This window comes from Carcharodon carcharias, chromosome 11 (genome assembly GCF_017639515.1).
Source record: "Carcharodon carcharias isolate sCarCar2 chromosome 11, sCarCar2.pri, whole genome shotgun sequence".
In the NCBI taxonomy this organism is placed as follows: Eukaryota; Metazoa; Chordata; class Chondrichthyes; order Lamniformes; family Lamnidae; genus Carcharodon; species Carcharodon carcharias.
Window position 1 is genome coordinate 149154564 of NC_054477.1, and position 24190 is coordinate 149178753.

The 24190-nt window shown below is 39.2% G+C and overlaps 2 protein-coding genes across 17 annotated transcripts in view; one reads left to right on the forward strand and one right to left on the reverse strand.

The window, feature by feature from the left end:
* Positions 1-9495, forward strand: part of mycbp2 (MYC binding protein 2) — a 189401-nt gene extending 179906 nt beyond the window's left edge. For all 16 annotated transcript variants that reach the window (XM_041198963.1, XM_041198964.1, XM_041198965.1 and 13 more), the window contains 8 exons: positions 805-937; positions 4054-4157; positions 4318-4506; positions 5560-5667; positions 5777-5986; positions 6995-7102; positions 7586-7751; positions 8698-9495. In XM_041198963.1, coding sequence (XP_041054897.1) covers positions 805-937; positions 4054-4157; positions 4318-4506; positions 5560-5667; positions 5777-5986; positions 6995-7102; positions 7586-7751; positions 8698-8813 — 1134 coding nt within the window. In that variant the 3' untranslated portion in view covers positions 8814-9495. The remainder of the gene's footprint in view (positions 1-804; positions 938-4053; positions 4158-4317; positions 4507-5559; positions 5668-5776; positions 5987-6994; positions 7103-7585; positions 7752-8697) is intronic.
* An 8997-nt stretch (positions 9496-18492) lies between these two features.
* The window catches only part of cln5 (CLN5 intracellular trafficking protein), an 11448-nt gene continuing 5750 nt past the window's right edge, over positions 18493-24190 (reverse strand). Inside the window, exons 2-4 of the mRNA XM_041198980.1 lie at positions 23706-23880; positions 20970-21195; positions 18493-19753 (exon numbers count right to left, since the gene is read on the reverse strand). Coding sequence (XP_041054914.1) covers positions 19239-19753; positions 20970-21195; positions 23706-23880 — 916 coding nt within the window. The 3' untranslated portion in view covers positions 18493-19238. The remainder of the gene's footprint in view (positions 19754-20969; positions 21196-23705; positions 23881-24190) is intronic.

Sequence of the window (24190 nt, forward strand, 5' to 3'; positions counted from 1 at the left end):
ACCCTGCCTTTAGATCTCTAAGTTATTCGACAAGCAATTGTAAGAGACTGCACAATTTTAAAAAAAACTGCTCCATCTTGGGCAAGGACTGGTGGAGAAAAGAGAAGGGGAAACTAGGAAGTGAAATAATTATCTTTCGTGAAGTGCTAAATTCACTGTATGAAAAATAAACTGTTAGTGAAGTATTTCTTATTCAGTTAGTGAAACGTTTCTGCAAATGTCAAGTTCTTAGTTAGCTGCCCTCTGTTATGAGCAAAAAAAAAATGACCATTTCAGGCTATATCACCAATATAGAATGTTTTGAACAAATTCCTGATTCTGTTCCTGAAAGTGGAGTAGCAGTGGTGGAACTTTTTCATTCCAATAATTTGCTAGATGCAGGAGCAGAATTACATTAGCTCAACATGAGCAAAAGTTTGAGTCAAATTATTTACACTTGGTTATGCAAGGCAGTTAAAGTTCTTCTGCAATTTTAAACCTCAATAGCTTTGAGCGCACACGTTAGAAGCAAACTAATTGGCATTTGAAAACAATTCATAAGTTTATTTTAATGTTAACATTATGAACCTCAGTCTGCTCCCCATAACACACAGTTCTCTTTTCTTCTCTTGTCGCCACTTTCAATTTGTTTCAACATATGAAATAAAATGAAAAAACATTAACTTGGGGTTGGTGGGGTGGATCTTCTTCTAAGATGCTAATAAAAGTAACGTTCGTTTTTAAGGAAAACCTTTCCATGTATGACAAGTTATTCCACCAGCATTCCCCTTGAAATAATGATTTTCAATTTTGTGAAAATTATAGGTGTTCAAAGAGGAAGAAGAAGCAATTAAAGTGGATCTTCATGAAGGTTGTGGAAGAACCAAGCTCTTCTGGCTTATGGCACTTGCAGACTCAAAAACCATGAAAGCAATGGTCGAGTTCAGGGAACACACAGGTGAGAATTGAAGAACTAACACTTAAGCTAATTATATCTGTATTATTATATTTGCATTATTCTTTCTCATGTTTTGGTTTCAATTATCTGTCAATATTCAAAATTGTGCTAAGCTTGCAAGGTTCTGTACCACTCAGTATCTCAGTTTCCATGCATTAATATTACAGTGCGGGTATACAAGAGCAATCAAGATTCAGATAGCAGCTGCCTGTACTTTTGACACTATATACATCAGCCTTACACTGCATTGTAACTGCAAGAGTCCTTGCAACAGATGGCAAAACATTGAGGTGAGCTGTCTGCTGACCCAGACTGTGAAAACCATTTTACATACACAGTGCTGGGTAGTTGTGTCAGGAGCCTTGCAAGTGTTTGACAAGTTGGTTGTAGCCAAAAAGACAATGCTGGCTCAACATGACATTTCTTTGTTCAAACTCCACTCAAAGCTTGTTATACTGTACTGTGATTGGGGTAGTGCCGTGGAAGCATCCAAAATTATGGGCATTCAAATATATTAGCAATGCCATTGGGCCTGTTGGTCCAGTTTTCATTGGGAAGTGGGACGGTTAGCTGAAATAATTTTCTGCTAAAATGAGAGGTATCTTTACCTCTGTACACAGATCTAGGTGTTAGTAGTGAGGCACAAAACATCTCTTGTGAAGGCTGACCTGCCTAACATTCTTAAGTAGGTGGTTCTCTTAGTTCACGTACACATCTACATCAGTTGACCTTAGATCCAAACTTGAAACCATTTGGGTTATTCATTGACTCCATAATTGATTTATACCTACAGATGCAAATTTTGACCCTGGTTAAAGTAACTGCTTCAATGTCCAAATTAATTGAGGATATATGATTAATACCATTATGAGTATTTGATGCCAGGTATTTTCAGTTCAAATTCTCATGCAGTCACCGCCTTACAAACAGAGGGGTAATTTGCCTTCTGAAGAGCCGTTCTTCACTTTGCAGATAAATGACTATCTTACCTAAATTCCAATAACAGCCCATGATTTCCGTGAAGATGCTAGTTTTAAAACTGGTGTTGCAGATGTTAAAATGCCACCCTTAGGCATACCTGAGACTGAGAGGGTTGATTGTCCTTAAAGAATCATTTGATCCAAAACCTTCATAGGTCTGTCCCATCTTCTTTGAAGATCCAGTTGTGGACTGGTGGTAGAAGAGTGAGATATGCATATCAGGACAAATTACCTCAAAATTGGTACCATGGTGGTGCATAACCAATCCTTTAATTGGAAATGAAGTGGTTAGTGCTCATTGTTGTGTTGGTCTAGTTATTTAACAGCTCAGTGCGCTTTCTCTGACTTTTGCCTTTCCCCTCATACACACATCACAATTTTGGAAAAGCTGATGCCTGTTGCTCTTATGAATGTAGGAAATGCTTTTTGCCCCGATTTTATTTGTGGTCTAGCAAGTTCTGACGAAATACAAAAGTCACCTTTTTACAAAGGTTCTATACCTCCAGACCATAAAACTAATTATTAATATTCCTGGAACAATATATTGGATGACCAGGGATGCTGCAGATGCATATTATGATCTATCAAGGATATGGATGAGGTTCATATGAATTCTTCACACAGTGCCTCAAGATTTTCAATACATACCAGTAATTCACTGGAACACTTTGCAGATTTTTGCAGCAATTGCTTGTGATTGCACTGAACACAGGTGCTCAAGGTATTCTGCAGTGCAAGTAAATCCAAATGAGGATTTTAATGTTTCCTTGGAAATGCAAAACCACATACTAGCTGTCCACTTTGCCAAGAAAAAGTTTTTTGGAAATTGTTTGCTATGAGCAATAGCAGGAGTTTCATTGTAGTTCCGTTGCAGTTCTGGGTTTAATACCCAGAAACTTGATTTGAAGCCAAGTCAACGATTTCAAAAAATATTGCTTAATATATTGATTAAGTGAGCCAAGTTCAGTGAACAGCAGTGGAAGGGGAAAAAGAGGAACCTTCTGCATCTATCCATCTTTTTTCACAACAGTTTTGTGAAGAGAAAGGGAATGGTTTGTTTCCAGACTTGTTAACTTGAAGATTTGACTTCTGTCCTTGTGAGACATGAAGAAACTGGATTACTCACCCTTTGTTCAAGTGCTTTTCTATGTTAATATTTGTGGGGTTGACAATTGAGGAAGAACGTTACATTACTGATTATCACTGTATTTCTTGTCTAAATGCAGCGCTGTCTCCACACATAACTTCCAGCCTTTCCATTTTATGTCTGATCTGTTTCAATAACTTGCAATTTGGGTTTTTTTTTTTGCCTCCTCTTGTAAGAACTGAAGATGCATTTCTACATGTCTGGCGGAGTGGGGAGATATCATAGGCATACATTCAGATTTGAAGGGATTGCATCTTCGGTGTCTTCATGAATTGGCAGAATTTTCAATTCGGGAAATCTTCGTTTAACATTGTTAATTGGTTCCTGAAAAATGCAACGATATGCGGAACAACATATGTGAAATAGTTTGTCTGAGGCTCGTAACCCTTTTTCAAGATTGCCTACTCCCCACCTTATCCAAGACCTGGATTTCGCGGGCTCAATGTGGCATGCAGGGTTCTAATTGGAGAGCCCCATTAACAAGAAACGGTGTTGTGCGCGGTAACATTGAATGAAGACTTCCTGGAGATTGTACTATGTCTGAAGAGCAAAGAAGATTGCACCTTTTGAAGGAAGAATGATGGGAGAAAGCATACTTTGTACATATACTTTTTTTTCTCCTATTTTAAAAAAAAAGGTAGAAAAGGCTCAGCATTGAAAAAATACTTGCTTGGCCAACCATGATCTATGGTAGTTATCTGTTCAAGTAAGGTTGACTGGTAAGCTTAGTAGTATGTGTCTGTGAATTTGATAATTTCTGTAGGTTTCAATCTGGTAAATCAATTGTAAGAATGTTTGTGTGATCAAAGCCATCAGTTGAACCTACAGTATGTAATTTCCTCATATATACTTGAACCAGACAAGTATGGATAGTGCATTTCCATTAATGTAAATGAAATATATAAAATACGACTTGCTTATTTCACCAAAAACTAGTGAAGCGGTTGTCAAATATTTTCCTTAAACCAAATCTGGTTTCTTCATTTAAGGCAAACCTACGTCAAGCAGCTCTGAAGCATGTCGCTTCTGTGGATCAAGAAATGGAACAGAGTTGTCAGCAGTGGGTAGTGTGTGCTCTGATACAGATTGCCAAGTGAGTGAAATGGAGTCTTATGCAGAATGTTGTCGGCCACAGATTATCCAAACTGCTCGCTTCAAATAATTGGCTACATGATGTATTTTTTAAGTTTGTTTCTTTCCAAAATGTTTGTTCTCGTGGTAATGAGTGTTTCTTTTAATCATTTTGAAACCAGGAATATGCTAAAACTGCTTGCGGCAAAACCCATTCCTGCGGTCATCCCTGTGGTGGGGTTAAAGGCGAAGAGCACTGTTTACCTTGTTTACATGGCTGTGACAAAAGTACGACATGTCTTAAGCAAGATGCTGATGATATGTGTATGATATGTTTTACTGAGGCACTTTCAGCAGCTCCTGCAGTTCAGGTAGGTCATATCGTTTATGGAGGTTAATTTCTGATTTACAAAAAATTCAAGTATTTTAAAATAAATTTTACTTAGAGACTCTCACGCATGAAAATTGATTTTTTTTAAACCCTTGTTAAACAGTGTTTTATGTAAGAGCTCTTTCATAGATAGCAGTGTACTTAGAATTTTGCCAAATTAACTTTGCCTTTTCAAAAAGCTCTAGTGGAAAACTCTTGTTATATACTTAAGCTTATCAACAACACTGCTGCCGCCATATCCTAACTCCCAACACGTCCCATTCATCCAGTCCTGTGCTCTTCTAAACCTACACTCACTCAGTCTGCCAACACCTTGATTTGTAAAATTATTTTATTTTTTATGTTCAAAGCCCTACATGTTCTCACCTTGCTTATGTCTGTAACTTCCTACAACCTTCAGAGATATCTGCATTCCTCCAATCCTGACTTCTTGCCCATCCACAAATTTCATTAGTCCAACTTTGACAAGCCATGCCTTCAGCTTTCTGTGTCCTAAGTTCTGGAATTTCCACCCTAAACCTCTCCGCCTCCCCATCTTTTCCTCCTTCCAGACGTTCCTTGAAACCTACATCTTTGACTAAGCTATTGGTCACCAGTCCAAATATCATCATGTGTGGCTTGGTGTCACATTTTATTTGACAATTTCTGAGATATATGCCTTGGGATGTTTTTATTATGTTAAAATGCTACACAAATGCAAGTTATTCAGCAGTGAAAATAGTTCTTAATTGGAGCAAGTTGAAGTCTGCGCCTTCTCTCAGCCTAGCAGCTACTGATATGACAAGCTCACTTATGTCACTGCTACTGTGAAAAATCCTTCAACATAATCCAACCCTTTTAGCTGACCATTAAGAGCGTACAAGCCCAAGAACTTCAGGTTTTAATGTTTATTTGTACTGGTGTCATTCTCTGATCTCTACGTAATTATCATTTTATGCAATTTTACTAGAAGAATCTGTTGTATATTTTGGAGTTCTAAGGTCTGTGTTGCCCCCAACATATGACTGATTCATGTGTTTTGCTCTCTTTTAAGTTGGAATGCAGTCATGTTTTCCATCTACATTGCTGTAGACGAGTTCTTGAAAATCAGTGGCTTGGCCCAAGAATAACTTTTGGATTTATGGCATGTCCAATATGTAAGGTGAGAATCCTTCAGGTTGATTTCCATCACACTCTGGGCTAGCCTTTGTGGCACTGATTTCGACAAGTGACGAATATGAGAAAAACTTCAGATTTTTGTGTAATTCCAGAACAAAATAAATCATCTAGTATTAAAAGATCTACTTGATCCTATCAAAGACCTCTATGAAGATGTAAGGAAGAAGGCTTTAATGAGGCTAGAATATGAAGGCTTACACAAAAGTGATGCCATCACTACTCCAGGTGTTCGTTTTTACAATGATCCTGCTGGATTTGCAATGAATAGATATGCTTACTACGTTTGCTACAAGTGTAAAAAGGTAGGTTCCCTTTTGAAGAAGTTATATTCAACTGATGAATTTTGAGGCCTTTTTTTATTACAATTTTTTGGTAGCAATAAACAATGTGCCTGAATAGTCCCTTTTTCAGAAAATGGTTCTGCCTTGAACTTTCTCTATGAATGTTATCAACAATCTTTTGCTCGGTTAAAACCAGTAAACAATGCATGATCTTTTATTAATATACGATGAGATGAGAGAGGCGAGTCAATGGGATGGAGAGAAAGTCCACATTTGATAAATACAGACAAACTAAGAAACTGGTAGTCTAATGCAGCAAAGATAAACTCATAAAAGAACTTGTCTGTTTGCATGCGGTAATCTTAAATATTTTTGAAGGTAGCAATTTAGGGTCTTAACCTGCTTTCATTTTTTATAAACTCATAATTAGAGGTTGAACATCTAATACGCATTATGTAGAGATCAACAACAGATAATTTAAACACCAGAATACCTTTCTTTTATCACTTATTAATAGTTGGTTTTACTGGAATTCATTGTAGTTTAGTTTTTTGTAGCCTGGAGAGAGTCCTGTAGCAGCTCTTCAAAAGCTCAATTACTTTTGTGGAGGGAGGGGTGGTTCCCTAGCTTCACATTTAGCCATGTCAATATTTAAGCAAGAGTATTAATGTAACTAACCATAGAATCAAAATTTTCAGTGCAATTTTAAAAAAAATTGGCAGCATCTGCCAGGCCAGTGCTTTGCAAAGCCTGTGGTTTTGTGACATTCCTGCACAAAAGTTACACAATCACCTTGAAGGCTGTATAAAACAGTCAACGCTTTTAGGATTTTGCTCGGAGGGGAGGAACAGACTTTCTATGCCGTTGAGAAATGGACTAAGTCAATTGTAGGCTTTTCCATTCTCAAAACCAGATGTCCACTTAAATGACAATATCTTTAGTTTTAATTGTATACTGGAGCTGAAAGCCTTATATTTTTGCCTACATTAATACAACTAGCTGCAAAAATAATTCTTGTCTCTCATGTAGGCTTATTTTGGTGGTGAAGCACGATGTGATGCTGAAGCAGGGCAGGGTGACGACTATGACCCACGGGAATTGATCTGTGGTGCTTGCTCAGATGTCTCTAGAGCACAGGTATTGATTCTGGAGATTTCTTGATGGTGATGTCATTTAAATTGTTTACTTTGTTTGGAAGTTAACTCATTAGAAATCCATTGGAATAAATACATTGTAGGTCATCATTTAGTGAGTTTTTTTTAAAAGATGAACAAAATTATACTCTATTTTTGGTCTTTGTGTGAGGTGCTGGTGGTTGGTGGGGAAGTGAAGTCATGAAATGGTACAAGTTCCCCTAAACCACAATGCTATTTATGGTGAGGTCAGGGCAGGCACCACTTCAGCCTAGAGGTTGGATTAACAGTGCCATTGGCAGAGGTCTGGAACAGACCACCTCATCATCCCCTATAAAACCATACGTAACATCTTTAATTTTAAAAAGCAGCAATATGTATCCCGTTGTTAGTAACAAATCAATAAATTGAAGTTACAATTTTCAGCCTTATAAGAATGCAATTTGTTAGTATTACCCTAAAGTGACATGTTGATATTCCTCAACAGATGTGCCCCAAACATGGTACAGACTTTCTGGAGTATAAGTGTCGGTATTGCTGCTCTGTGGCTGTGTTTTTTTGCTTCGGAACAACACACTTCTGTAATGCTTGCCATGATGACTTCCAAAGAATGACGAGTATTCCTAAAGAGGAACTCCCCCATTGTCCTGCAGGTAATTTATTTGTTCTCATCTGATTAGAGTAACAACTTGCTCCACAACATAAAGTACATAAGTAATGACTTGCTGGAAATGCATATGTGGACAGAGTCAAACTTGGCAATAATGGTCATCACTGCTTAAGTGTGTTGATTTGAGAAAAATTATGATTTGAACGATGGACCAGGGACCTGCTGGCTTTCAAACTATACCACAGTATTAATCACCTAGGGTGGGAAAATGCTGGAGAGAAAATTGAACGTGGATTTGAGAGGAGATTTCCTCTGGCATGTCTGTGTTTGTATATAAAACTCGATGAGCTTAAAAGTCTCATACTTCCCAAAAGATTGCCCACTGTTATTTGCCTGATATTTTCTTCATCCCATTTTACCCTTGATCATGTAATCACATTTTAAGCACTCTTTTAGAAAGTACTGAAAATTATGAATTCAGTGGTTTTATCTTTTAATCAGTAAGAGACTTGGATAAAGAGCTGACTTTAAGCTTGCGAAAGAGTGGAAGAAAAGATTGGATTAATTAAGTGATGACTAAGATTAGGTTTTGTAAGCCTGTAGATTGTAGGAAGAAAAGAAGGGACAACTGTAAGAAGTCCCTCAGTTCTGAGAACTAGGAAAGGAGCAGTTTAAGTAAATGTTGCAGAGTCCTGATTTCAATACAATGCAGAGATGAAGAAGCATCTAGAGGACATGACATTGACAGCTTAGGAAGAACAAGAGAGACAAAGGCCAGAGAAAGAATGACCATAAGTATGAATAATAAAAAGGGAAGAATAAATTGTGATGAAAAGGGAAGTTGAAACGATAGAGGTGAGATGGCATTACCCATCTGTTCCAAGAGCATTCAAAAATATTAAAACTCAAGTTTTAATTATCACCCTTCAATTTTGACATAAATGATTATCTACCTGTCTCACAACTGCATTTCATCCACTCTCCTCTAGGTCCTAAAGGAAAACAGCTTGAGGGAGCGGAGTGCCCTCTTCATGTTGTCCACCCAACCACTGGTGAGGAATTTGCTCTGGGTTGTGGTGTCTGCAGAAATGCTCATACATTCTAAACGTGCAGCAGAGAAGCTCCTTCGGATTTTCCAGCCTTTTGTTCTCAGTTTCTGAACTGAAGTCAGCAAATTGGATTGAAGCACTATCATTGGAATGAAAGAACAACGCTGTGCACAGGAAAAAAAAAAACTTAATTTTTGTGCACATACTTATTGCTGTAAATGACTCAAGTTTTTCAAAAGGCTTTAAACTTGTGAAGTGTTTGCATGCTGCCGTTGTAATCCTCGGCTGTAAGGCATCACACACCTACACGGTACCTTGACAGAAGATGCTTTTTCTAAAAGCGAATTGGGATGTATGGACAAGGACAGCTTCCAAATTACACAATTGAAGAATTGCTACAAGTACACAGAGTACGACTTTTGGGTAACCCTGTACAGTATTCTTGGAAATTGTAACCACGTCACGGGTTGAGAGTATATTCTTGTTCATTTGATAGACTGTTGAGGATGTGCTAGGGCTTGTTGTCTATGAATATCATAATGTATATATGGTATCAGTGTTAGGTGTATTACAAAGTCGCTACCATTACACTGCAATTTTCATTTAAACTTTTAGGGGTTATGTTTGAGCCTGAAATTTTAATGAAGTGCAATACTGGGTGTGCCTCCTATCTTGCAGCTGTAAACATATGGAATGTATATGTCAATAAAACCGCTGTACATTTTTATACAGTGAAAAGTGTTGTGTGAATGGAAAATCATTCAGTCACAATGTGTGCATATATAAGCCTCGTGAAGCCTGAAGAAATACTGTTTGCATTTTAGTCAGAAACAGGAGTTGAAGCATTAATTCAGAAGAGTGCTTTGTGCTAATGATTTGTTCACTTCTGCGAAGCAGGCCCAGGTAACTTTTAATAATTATCTTCATGTTTCAGGGGCAATATCATTTCTCATTTCTAAAGTAAATCAGAACTTCAGTCTTTGCACAGTTACCTCAAAGCAACATCCATCTCTGCTAAGGAAAAATATCAGGCTTTGTCTATTTGTCATACAAGTTTCAAGGTTTTTTTTAAATTGCAGTAGTTGGAATTGCCTTGTATGCTGTAAACTTACCATATATGAGTAGGACTTTTACTTAGACGAAACATGTTTATTAAAGTACTAAACAGCGTATTTCAATGTTCTTTCGTTATCTTTATGCACATTACAATGATAAAAGCTGGTTTTTCTCCAAGCAAGTCAGACCTGTATTCTTTTTGGGCAGGAGGGAAGTCTTGATACTTTGCAGCAGTCTGTGCATCTAGCTAACTGATACATTTTGTATCTTACAGTAAATTTCAGGACTTAAATTTTACATTATTCCCATCCTTCCTATTTAGTGGATTATTGGTTCTATTTTTCTCCAACCATTGTGGGGCTCTAATTTCAATGTATTTGAGATGTTGGGCATTTGCAAGTTCTCTAAGATTCAGAAACTGCCCAATTCATTAGCCTTCATATTTACAACATCCTTAGTTATGACCGATGATAAAGTCAAGCCAATGCGTCGAGGAACAGGCCTGCAAACGAGGGACCAGCTTGTATCTGAAGAATCACTCAACTGAAAAACCTGAAAGTTGATCCTGAACCTGGGATTTGTATTGCGCTTCAAATACCTAACGGGCTTGCAATCGAACAAAATATATAACTTGAGTTTTTCAAATTTATTTTGCAAGAAACTGTATTACCGTTGTACCTAAAATTTGAGCATGCAGCATTTGAAAGCTACTTGCTTAATGGGAGCACTGTTCCTCTGCAAGTGAGGAATAGTTGGCAAACGATTTGCTCATACTTGGAATAGCTTTAATATTACACTGTTTTCCCATATTGTGTATTGCTAAATGTGGAATGTCAAACACTCGGTGCTCATTGACTTGTTTCAGGATGTATGTTGCAGCTGCAGTGGTTACCTTCCACCAGCCCTCTCCAGCCAGTGCATTGTTTAGCAGCACGCCGAATGTTAAAACGCATTTGGAAGACTCATGGTTTAGAACTTATCCCCAGTGTTGGACTGAAAAAGATCAAGGAACAATTACAGGTAAACTATGCTCAGCATTCAGGATGAAATATCAATCATATTCCACAACTTGTCTATTCTGTTCTAAGTGGGCAAAGAAGTGTAAATTCCGAGTGTGTCTGATTGATGTATGGATTAGTGTTCTGGTTGACATCTATGTGAAACTATTTCAACCCACTCCCCCAACATTGCGTTGTCCAACCGCAATTGTAAGGCCGTTTACATGGAATAGACTCATAGCCATTTACAGCACAGAAGGAGGCCATTCGGTCCATCGTGTCCGCGCTGGTCAACAAAGATATGACTACACTAATCCCATTTTCCAGCCATTGGCCCATAGCCCTGGTGGCTATGGCAACTCAAGTGAATATGTAAATACTACTTAAATGTTATGAGAGCTTCTGTCTCAACCACCCTTTCAGGCAGTGAGTTCCAGACTCCCACCACCCTCTGGGTGAAAAGATTAATCCTCAAATCCCCTCTTAGCCTTCTATCTCTTAACATTAAATCTATGCCCCATGGTTATTGACTCCTCTACTAATGGAAAAAGTGCCTTCCTATGCACCCTATCTATGCCCCTCATAATCTTAATATACCTCTATCAGGTCCCCCCTCAACCTTCACTGCTCCAAGGAAAACAACCCCACCCTATCCAATCTTTCCTCATAGTTCAAACCCTCCAACCCAGGCAGCATCCTGGTAAATCTCTCACTCTGTCCTATGCAATCACATCCTTCCCATCATGTGGTGACCAGATCTGCACACAGTACTCCAGTTGTAGCCTAACCAGTGCTCATTGACATATACAGTTCCAACATAACCTCCCTGTTCTTGTCTTTTTTAGCCATGGCGTAGAATACAAGTATCCCATATGCCTTCTTAACCACCTTATCTACCTGCCCTGCTAATTTCAGGGATCTGTGGATATGGACACCAAGGTCCCTCTGATCTTTAGTGCTTTCCACGGTCCTACCGTTCGTAGTGTAATCCCTTGCCTTGTTAGCCCTCCCCTAATGCGTTACCTCACACTTTTCTGGGTTGAATTCCATTTGCCACTGCTCTGCCCACCTGGCCAGTCCATTGATATCCTCCTGCAGTTTACGGCTCTCTTCCTCAATATTTACCACCCTACTAATTTTCATGTCATTTGCAAACTTCCATTTGAAAAATATAAATATAAAATATTTTAAAGTATTGGCTACACTAAGCAGTAACAATGTGCAGAATGTCAGACTGACTTATAATACTTAAATGTATAATTTTGCATTCGGTGATATAAATTCACAAGTCACAGCTTGTCAAATAATGGAATTTGTCCACTGTTCTGTTTCCACTAACAGAAAATACTAAGGAATGCTTAAGTCTACTTTTGTTCCATTCAGCAATGAAGCCTTCAGTGTATTTGACCCAACATGTAGCAGGTTATTTTCTACATATTTTGGCCTGGAGTTTCCAAGAGGTTATGTTGGTTTTTTAAACACAACCCAACCAAAATCAACCAGTGTGAAAGATCAAGTGATTTAAAGTGCTAATTATGTCCAACACAAATTGAGTTTCTGCAGCCTTTTGTGCTAGCTTAAAATGTAGTACTATAAACTAGCCATTCACCCCAGATGGAGTTGATCAGCACAGCTCAAGAAGGCTCTTAAAATTAATATTCTTTGGGCGCCAAGTGCACTAATAGACAGCTTTTGAGGCTTTTGAATCTTAACGTAATTTACTAAAACTTACCACACCAATGAAACTAGTAAATGGTTATATTGTTCATTAAAATCAATTAGTTATTTGATATCGCGGTGTGCTCAGTTAGTCGACTACACGTTTATTAAAAATGCTTATTTGTGAGAAACCCATTTTCAGCTGCATTACGACTCTTAAATATATGTCAGAATATTTTTAATACAAGAAAATGAACAATTGCATTCTAAAATGCTGTCCGATTGTGCTGGTTAAAGGAAGATTTTAAGTTTGCTGATATGCAAATGACTTCGAATAAAAAATTCAGTTCGGAGAGGTAATGCAATTTTGAGCACAAATTGTGCCTGGATGGTCGATTGAGCCCAAAGCAGTAACTCTACCCCATATGTGTAAATCCAATCTGTGCCACACTTAATATTTTTGCTCCCATCTGTTTCTTAGTATGGTGCAGTTATTTCTGGGATGTTAACTGTCATGAAAATATCTCTACAATTTTGTGGCAGCACTTAGAAAAACTTGTTGTTCTGCTTTGATAATGATCCAAAAATCCCACCTTTAAATTCTGACTGTGTGCTAACATTTTGTCATTTGTTTTCATATACTGAAATTTATATCATATTACTTGTATATCATCTTTCGCTACAGGTACACAATTAATCAGCCTATCATGGAACTTCTGAAACTTGTGAAAATGAGAGCAGATGGTTTGATATAAAATTAAGTCCATTATCTAACATTAGGGGTGATTCCACAATTCGACATTGCCAGCAGGGAGTGATGTTCAATGAGGATGTCTTTAAAGGTCAAGTGTGCAGCTTGTGACTTTTTTTTCCATCCTCTAAAATCCCTACCAGCACAAAATTGTAGAGCTATCCTCTGTATTGTCATTGAAAGTATATTTTTAAAAAGGAAAATTATTGTTAAGTAGCTATTCTATTGAATATTGGATAATAGGATACTTCATCAGCTCTTGCGCAGAATGGTTTGCATCGTCTCTTGGTGGTATTCACAGCATGTTCACATGTGACTCAGATTAACAGTGTAGACTATTAAATTACAAACCATACAAGCTAAAATTTGTTAACGAAGCTCTAGTGTTTTTGCAAAGAATTAATAGTTGAGCTAGAGGATACTTGGTTAAATGGAGAATACGTGATTATAAGGAACTAAATGATTTATTATTACGGCATCAGATTCTGGAAGCAGCTCTGGCATGTTGAGCTGTTTCATTTTGTGACGTGAGCATCAGGAAATTATTAACAATGGTGGAAGCTCAGATCTCCATTGTTATTTGTCCAGCGAGCTACCTGCTGATCTAGCAGATCAACCAACCTACTCTAAGCCCCTCTGTACAGCTAGTCAGAACACACTGGTGCCAGAAAGATTAGGGCTGTTTGGAAAATCTATGCTTGGATATAGGTCACAGTGCCAAATAGAGCTGTGGTGCAGTCATGGAAATGTAATGCAGTAAAAGAAAAATGAGAAAAATGATTGATTGACGTGATGGCTCTGAATTTCCTGTCAATTTGCACCCAAAAGAAATGGCATATTGCAGCGCAATGCATATTTACAATGCAAAAGATTAAGGAAATTTGGCGTAAATAATTTATGCCATTTCTTGTCCTACATTCATGCTATCCCACAGACTAGTCTAGCAACAGACTAATATCATACTCACTGAATCATAACTTAAATACCTCAAGCTCCTCTGTCACCATCCCTAGGATTCCTGAAGACTGACTCCGAATCCCATTAAGTCTCATAGCATCGGGTCAAGCATGGGCAAGGAAACCTCCTGATTTCTACTTACTGCCCTCCCTTCAGCTGATGAATCAGTGCTCCTTCATGTTGAACACTACTTAGAGGAATCATGGAGGGTAGCAAGGACACAAAATGTATTCAGGGTGGAAACTTGTGGTCATTAGCAAGAATGGTTCAGTAGCAGCACTACTCACTGAGCCAAACTTTGTTCTGAGTGATGTATCTGCCAGACTGGGCCTGCAGCAGTTGGTGAGAGAACCAGCAAGAAGGAAGAAGCTACTTAACCTTATGTTTATCAATCTATCTATTGCAGATGCATCTTCATGGCAGTATTGGTAAGAGTGACCGCCACACAACTCTTGTGAAGATGAAGACCTGTCTTCACACTGAGGATGCTTTCCATTGTGTTGTGTGACACTCGTTCCCTTTCAGGTACCATGCCCTAAGAGGGTGTTGGCGACCATGTATTTCCATTGGATTGGTCCATGATTATACTTCGCAAAGTATTGCAGTGGTTTTGTGTGGTACTACCACTGCTAAATGGGATAGATTTGGAACAGATCTAGAGCAATCTTGTCATAGACACTTATGAATAGTGGTGGACAATTAAACAACTACTGGAGGGGGTGGCTGTATTAACATCCCCATTCTCAATGGTAGGAGAGGCCAGCACATGAGTGCAAAAGACAGGGCTGAAGTATTTGCAACCACCTTCAGCCAGAAGTGTCGGGTGAATGTTCCAACTTGGCCTCCATCTTGGGTGCCCAGCATCACAGATGTCAGTCTTCAGCCAATTCAATTCACTCCTTGTGATATCAAGAAACTGCTGAATACACTGAATACTGTAAAGGCTATGGGTCTGACAGCATCCTGGCTGTAGTACTGAAGACTTGTGCTCCAAAACTAACCAAGCTGTTTTAGTACAGCTAAAACACTGGCACCTACTTGATGTGGGAAATTGCCTGGTTATGTCCTGTCCACTAAAAGCAGAACAAATCTAATCTGATCACTTAATGTCTAATCAGTCTACTCTTAAATCATTGGCAAAGTGAGGGAAGGTGAAATTGTTATCAAACATTTACTCAGCAAAATCTACTCAACAATCTCAGTTTGGGTTCTGCCAGGGCCATTTGACCCCTGACCTCATTGTAGCCTTGGTCCAAACAATTGAACAGAAGAGCTGATTCCAGAAGTGAGATGCCCTTGACACCAAGGTGGCATTTGACTGAGTGTGGCTTCATGGAGCCCTATCAAAATTGAAGTTAATGGAAGTTGGGCAAGTCTCCACTTGCTGAAATCACGCCTAGCACAATGGAAAATGGTTGTTGTTGGAGACCAGTCAACTCAGCCCCAGGACATCACTGCAGGGGCTCCTCAGGGTTTATTGTAGGCTCATCCATCTTCAGGTGCTTCAGCAATGACCTTTCCCCTATCATGAGGCCAGGCAATGATCATCTCCAACAACAGAGAATCTAATCATCTTCCCCTGGCATTGAATGCATTGCCATCACTGAATTGCCCACTATCAACAGCTGATAGTGGCACCATAAACCAGAGACCTAATTGAACCAGCCATATAATTACTCTGGTTACAATGGTAGGTCAGAGGCTGGGAATTCTGTGGCATATATCTCACCTCCTGACTCTTCAAAGCCTGTCCAACATCTACTAGGCACAAGTCAAGACTGATGGAATACTCTCCACTTACCTGAGTGCAGCTCCTACAACACTCAAGAAGCTCAACACCATCAAGGACAAAGCAGCCTGCTTGATTGGCACGCCCTGCACAGTGGCAGCAGTATACTATACACAAGATGCACTGCAGCAACTCACCAAGACTCCTTCGACAGTACCTTCCAAACCCATGACTCTTACCATCTAGAAGAACAAGTGCAACAGACACATGGGAACACCAACACCTGGAAGTTCCCCTCCAAATCTCTCACCTTTCTGACTTGGAATTATATTGTTGTTCCTTTACTGTTACTGGGTCAAAATCCTGGAATGCCCCTGTAACAGCACTGTGGATAGACTGCAGCAGTTGGAGAAAGCACCACCTTCTCAAGCGCAGTTAGGGATTGCCAATAACTGGTGGTGCTCACATCCCATGAACAATAAAAAAGGCAACGTATCCTCAATGTTTTTCACCAGTTCCTTGAAACCTTCACCCAAACACCCTGCTGCTCATTTGCATATCCCCTTCCTCATCAAAAGAGCATAGAACACACATTTCCTTACCCAGGTTCTGAACACAAAATTTCAGATGCATGTGTTTCCTTTGAATTTACACTCTTCAAAGAGATTAGAAAACATGATCCTAGTACTGGAATTCAAAATCACAAAAGTGTGGAGAAAGCATAATAAACTTCTCAATTAATTTATCGAGCTCTAACCCATGACATTTCAGTAATTCAGATACCATCATCAATTTTATTGTGCCTTGGGCTGCAATTGTTGCATTCTAGAACAGGCAATTTTAAAAATCTCTTCATGGTGTCTTGAAATTTAATTCATTTGACCCAGGTAAAGTATTCTACAAGGAATGGAGCATAGTTCCATAGTGGTGACATTATGTTGCTTTAAGCCCTTAAATTAATAACTTGATTAAAAGCTTTGTGAGCTTTCAGTGATGTTGAAGTTAAATTACCTTATAATTGGTTGTTAAAATGATGACAGCCAGCTGGATAACTGGGAGAACTGTGAAACTACCTTTTCGCGCTGCTGTGTGCCAGTCAGTGATGTAAAGTCACAAAAATTAATCTAATTTTTATAGGTCATGAAGGGCTGTGAAGCGTTCTGTCTTCTTTAGAACCCACTGAACAACAGTATTATTGGTAGTGTTGAGTAGTTAATTTAACGTGCTGTAGAGAGATTTGGCAGTCAGAATGAAATTGGATCTATTGGATATATAACAAAAGCAGAGGGCACTTTTACACTAAATTATTATCTGGCTGGACTTTTACATTCTGCTGCAAGAACAAGAAATTTTGGCATAGGTTTGGGTGTTGCTTCCTGATAATGCCAGCCCAGGGAGCTCTGCCCTGCTGATTGTTTGTATGAGAAAGGTGAGCATCATTAACATCAGGGCAATAGGTTTCACCGTCTGACCAATCAGGAACTAGCAGAGACCTTGGTTTGGAGTTTCTGCTTGAGGCACCATTGGAAAAATGCACCTGAAATGTACTGGAGACTGAAGTTGCGTTTGAGTTTCCACACAAACTCATTTGCATAAACCCAAACGTAAAATCTCCCATGGGCAAGCGTAATTGAATAGTGCAATCAATTATTGGTCGCCAGAGCCTCAAGATTACTGAATTAAGCTAATTTCAACCGAAAAGGTATTCAAATAATTACTACAAGGAAACAGGCCAATCAATGGTTTCAATTGACTGTTGCTCAGTTTTTATACATCAAAGGCATATCAATTGAGTGAATTTGAACTGAATTGAAAGTCATTGTAGCATCATTATAAGAATCAGCTTTCAGCAACCTCAGTGTACTTGTGTGCGAGGGCCTGGCCCTCAGCTAAGGCTGGAACTGGATAGATAGATCTGGGTGCAGTCTTACTGAAATTGTGATTACACTGTTTAGATTGTGCTCTAAAAGTGTTACTTAGAATGTCTGTGGTTGAGACACTTAATAGTACAGTCCCTCACTCATTAAGAATTAGTAGGAAATTCAATGATTGTGAGATGATTCTTATCTTGTTTATCAAATGTATCCTAGCCAATGCTTCGTCAGTGAAAAGGAGATTGATCTTTGCTCAGGCATCCTCTTTGGATCTAGCGTCTCTTATTTCAAATCCTATCCAATCCTTCTCATGGTCAGTGGACAGATGTTGGAAGGACGAAACAACATCCATTGTGACATGGAAGCCAACACCTACGATTATTTCATACTTTTGGTGGATGCATGGACATAGCAAAGGGCAAAAGCTGAGAAACACTATCAGCTGTCCACTGCAGATGCCAAACTACCTTGACATCTTGGATCCGCCTTGCATCTGGGATTATGTTGATGCACCTGGGGGTGAGGTTGGTGTTGATACAAGTACACACCCTTCCTTCACTCTAATCATATTCCTTAGTGTAATTGTAGCTGTAAATTGTGAGTAGTCATGCTCTTACTGGAGCTCTGGTGAAACATGGAATGAAGACAAGTATTGGTTATTCATCTCACAGTAGGGTGCTTGCAATAAATAAAAGATCCTGACTCAGTTTATTCTGTACTTATTCAATTTCTTTAACCACACAGAATATTGAATTTGTGCGATATTTGCAGTGTTGGAGTCCAATGTTAAAATATTAACATTTTAGTGATATGGAGGTTTAACTACTCGAGTAACTCTAGACAATTAAGTTTTAACCCTCATAGCTCAATGTATAATATAATGTAAATTGGCAAATATTCAACACAACATACAGTTACAGAAGGAATGCAAATTATCTGTGTGAACTTTATACCGTCCTGTAGAAGTCAAAGTTCATTGAGTCAAACTAATTGTGCATATTCACTGTGCGTTACCTTCTGAATCTTGAGCTGATGCAGAACAGCTGCAACTTTATTTGGGAATTCATACTGATGCTGGTTGATCCCATGGCTAACCCAGCCAGTGTACAATGAGGTTGGGAATGTCTTATGTGCATTTGGGAATGTTCATCCATCATCCATTCTCGAAGCATTGTTTTTCAAGACAAGATTCCGCTTCCTCCCTTTTCCAGACCCAGCAGTGTAGCTCATGGTGTATTTAACCACCACAGTTTAAATGTAATTCTCTATAAATTCTTATCCTATTCAGAAGCAGATGTTTATACAGCTCCATTTGACACAGTTAATCAATCAACAGTCTTAGCTGCTGTTTTCCAGGGGGGTCTGTTTCACTAAAATATTAAATAACTGCACTTGCAAAAATCGGCAATGTTACAGACAAATTAACATACAAACGATTTTTTCTTCTGGGCATGTTGCTAAGCACCTGTTGATTTATTTTGTTTGGATGGCAGAGGTATTTCTTCATAGGTTATTCTAACATAGGGCCATTTTACTGGCAAATACCAATACTCAAAATTAAAGTAAAGGTAAAAGGTTTTCTCCACTATAACCTTATCAACTATTTCCAACAGACTCGATATCAGTTCTTTCATTGAATGCGGTGGTCTAAATGGAGAATAAAAAGTAGTAATTTCTCCTGCTAGAGTCTTGTTACTGCGTGGCCCGAATATAGTCGTGTCATTCCCAAGGTATGTCGGCTCGCCACTGTACAGGAATATTCTGGTATAGTTGGTTTGTATAGGACTCTTAAAGACCGCACCTAATTCAAACAAGGTCTGGTAAGTTCTCAATACAAATGATGAACAGTCATAAGATTTGAACCACACTGTAGCATTCGAAGAAGGATCAGATTGAACAGTCCATGTTTCATAATATATACCAGTTCTGTTATCCTCCTTCACCCACTTGGCCAGTTTGTTGAATATTTCACCTAAGCACAGATAAAAAGTGTTACACACGATACTAAAACTAACTTCCTATAATTATACATGTATATTCATGAATACTTGAGAAATCTAAATCAAAATGTTTAACGATATCAAATTGCAAAATCAGAACAGCTACTGGGACATACGACTTGTAATGAGAATCATATAAACAAACTGAAATCATGCATAATCCTTTGCTTTAAGATTTGAGATTTTCTACTGGATTGCTGTAACTGGAGGCCAGATAGCTGTATATGCAATCTGGCTACACTGTACCCCACTGTTACTGCTGATCTTCCAAGCATCAAATGTACAGGAACAACATTTCTCAGTGCAATTGACAGCAGTAATGCACACAAGAGCAGCAGCAGTTCCAGCATGCGAACCTTCAGCTACAACTGATTTTAAGACTAAGGCAAGTACATAATGCCACTGCTTTCAGGTTTGTGTACTGCTGCTGTGCTATTGGTATTCCCAGTACCTGACAGTCCCATAGAACAGATAAACAACACGTGCACAAACAAGTCTATTGTAAGCAGCATAAAGCTCCAACTTAGCACACTCAACAGTAAATCTTTCCTGGTGAAATCCAGAGGCTGCCACACTATTAACCCCTCCCAGAAATGTAGAAAGATTACTCAATGAGCTCTTAAGAGTGACAAAAATGCCAGACTTTTTCCAAAATCCAGTTGTGCTTTCTCAAGGTATGTTCCAGACTAACAAGGGAACCGGAGACAAAAATTGCATGTTGCCAGTGTCCTTGTCCGTTATCAGGGGCTTCGCAAGATTCAAAGAATGAGGAAGGAACCTAGATTTCATCTGCTTTTTTAAGCAATTTAGGTTAAATTCACTCAGTTTAATATTCCTCAACATCAGCAGAGATTAGTTGGGAAAGTGGAGTTCAGCATAAATATGAACAATCTGTACACTTTGCAATATTGATTCTACCAAGTGTTCTCCAATGTTGCTGTTTCAAATGGCAATTTTGTCCTAATAGATGGAACTGCAGTTTAAAATGAATGTTTATGCTTGCATTTTAAAACAGTGTTGACCTTTTATTGCTTTTAAGCTGGACATTAATTTTATGTTCACTAATGAACCTATTCTAAATATCATTCTTTAATCACGTGAATCCTTTCAAGTGTAGGTTAATGAAAGTGACCTTCTGAACAGCCAATTGATTGTCGCACATTATGGTTTGTTAGCGAACAAACTTACCAGTTATTTCAGATACTTTTACCAAGGAACCATTTTCCTTCCAATGTAAATCATCTATTCCCTCAAAGAAACAGGCAGCTCCCTGATTGCACCAGAAAGGAGCTTCAATTCCAGGTCGAAGATGTGGGAAGGTGCAGTTCCCAAGCTGAAAGAGTTCATACCACTCCATTGTGTAGTTTTTGCCTGTCAAAGTACTCCGGAAGCCAATTGCATCGTGCATGATGTGCTGCGACCAGAGGGGAAAAAGCCCAAATCAATGATCATCTCTTATCACCAATATAAGTCTTAAATAATAACTAATTGGACTCTAGCTATTTAGAGGATTCCCTTGATGTACTTTTAAATAAGCGATTATCCAGTATCAACCAGGCTGAGAATTCTGTAGAAAGTTTGCATTTTTGTTGTTGTAAATTGGAACACTTTAAATCTAAATGAAGAAGGCAGGCAATACTGCAAAGTAGGAATGAACATGCCATTCAAATTCTTGGTATATGTCCTACATTTGTCAACGTTCATGCCTCATTAAGCACGTTATAAAACTCCACCTGCAATCTGATTAATATTCTAGAAGGTTAATCTGCATGTTGTGTTGCCCTACTGTTTCACATAGCTCATTTTCATTTATGCATTTTAACACAGATTGTAGATAAAGTGTTGGGAAAAAAAACAGGGATCCATCCATGACTGCAATTCAATGACGTGATGTTAATCAATTACAACAGTAGAAACTGCCACAGAAAGTGATCAAGAGCCCCCTCATAAATGGCACTTGGGCAGCCACCACTCACCAAAACACAAGTACATGGTCTCCACTATACTCCTGCTCACAACATTAACACGTACCGTACCCCATCCAGTCTAGCACTGGGAGCTTCAGTAAATGCTAGTTGCCTCTTCCAACTTGATCGTGGAAACACACAGCACTCCTCACGCACAAAGACGTCTCGGACAATTTGGATAGAAAAAGAACTCGGGGCACCAAATTTAAAAGTTGGAGCCCATTTTAGTGCCACAGTTACTGTTTTGTCTTGTCTTGTGGTTCTCAGAAGTTCAAAATAATCACACTGTTTAACACAGATACTGGAGCTGACATCTAATGTATTTTGCACATCTCACCATGTGCTCCGAGATGATACATTGTTAGTGCAGTGATGAATGATTTGGCTTCCTGTAAGGACTCCATCCCATTCTCTCAGTTCCTTCGCCTCCGTCGTATCTGTTCCGATGATGCTACCTTCAAAAACAGTTCCTCTGACATGTCCTCCTCCTTCCTTAACCGAGGTTTACCACCCACGGTAGTTGACAGGCCCCTCAACCGTATCTGGCCCATCTCCCACGCATCCGCCCTCACGCCTTCTCCTCCCTCCCAGAAACATGATAGGGTCCCCCTCGTCCTCACTTATCACCCCACCAGCCTCTGCATTCAAAGGATCATCCTCCGCCATTTCCGCCAACTCCAGTATGATGCCACCACCAAACACATCTTCCCTTCACCCCCCCCCCCCCCCCAATGGCATTCCGTAGGGATTGTTCCCTCCGTGACACCCTGGTCCACTCCTCCGTCACCGCCTACTCCTTACCCCCTCCTAGGACACCTCCCCATGCGAACGCAAGATATGCAACACCTGCCCCTTCACTTCCTCTCTCCTCAGCGTCCAAGGATCCAAACACTCCTTTCAAGTGAAGCAGCATTTCACTTGCACTTCCTTCAACTTAGTCTACTGCATTCGTTGCTCCCAATGCGGTTTCCTCTACATTAGAGAGACCAAACACAGACTGGGCGACCGCTTTGCAGAACACCTTCGGTTTGTCCGCAAGAACGACCCAGACCTCCCTGTAGCTTGCCATTTTAACACTTCACCCTGCTCTCTTGCCCACATGTCTGTCCTTGGCTTGCTGCATTGGTCCAGTGAAGCTCAACGCAAACTGGAGGAATAACAACTGATCTTCTGACTAGGGACTTTACAGCCTTCTGGACTGAATATTGAGTTCAACAATTTTAGATCTTGAACTCCATCCCCACCTCCTTTCCATTTCTTCCCCCTCCTTTTTGTTTTTTTTTCCAATAATTTATATAGATTTTTTGTCCCACCTATTTCCATTATTTTTAAATCTATAATTTTTATGCCCTTTTAGTCTTATTTCACCCCACCCCCACCAGAGCTATCTGTATCTTGGTTGTCCTGCTATCCATTCTTAATTAGCACATTCTTTTAGATAATATCACCACTTTCAACACCTCTTTGTTCTTTTGTCTGTGACACCTTTTGGTTATCTCCTCCTATCACTGCTTGCTTGTCCCAACAACCACCCCCACTTCTCCCCCACCCCCCTTAAACCAGCTTATATTTCACCCCTCCTATTTGTACTTAGTTCTGTTGAAGGGTCATGAGGACTCGAAACGTCAACTGTGCTCTTCTCCACCGATGCTGCCAGACCTGCTGAGTTTTTCCAGGTATTTTTTATTTTAGATTTCCAGCATCCGCAGTTTTTTGTTTTTATTTTTGTTTTATTTATATATGAATGATTTGGCATCATGGATACTTATATATACATGCGAATGACAATATACTTCCTAAGTCATCTTGGAATAACATAACTATAAAAGTTATCCTTGCTCTAACAACTGCAAAAATCTGCACTGGATAGCCCTGCAAATTCACGTAGAGCGCATTTATTAGGTCACTACAAAACAAAAACTTTTTCTTAAAATAAGATATTTAATAAAGTACTCACAAAATGTCCAAGCAGATCTCCGTACTTGAACTCCCAAACAGGAGCCTGAAGCCGATAAACTTCTATAGTATCTTGGTCTTTCATCTGAGGAATCTCTCCAATAGGAGAGCCTGTGGGGCAGAATGGGTAGATGGGTTGGCAGAATGGATCAGGTTTGGGCCGGTGATCAAATCGTCTGAAAAGAGAATGATGCCAACAGGCAATTGAGCAAAACACCATTGAACATCAAGTCAAAATTAGATAGAAGCTTTGTAATGTAAAATCACTTTACAAATTTATATAAGACTCCTAAAGGAGAAAATGTTGAAAAGTCCATAGTCCAGTGATCTAGCATAAAGAGGCAAGTGATGCTCGGCCACATGGAGAGTCTCTCATCTCAGGAAGGAGTCAATCTTGTGGCTAAATAGGATTGCCAACTCTCCAGGATTATATTGGAGATCCAGTAATTAAAGCTTAATCTCATGGAAACTGTCGCAAGCAACAAG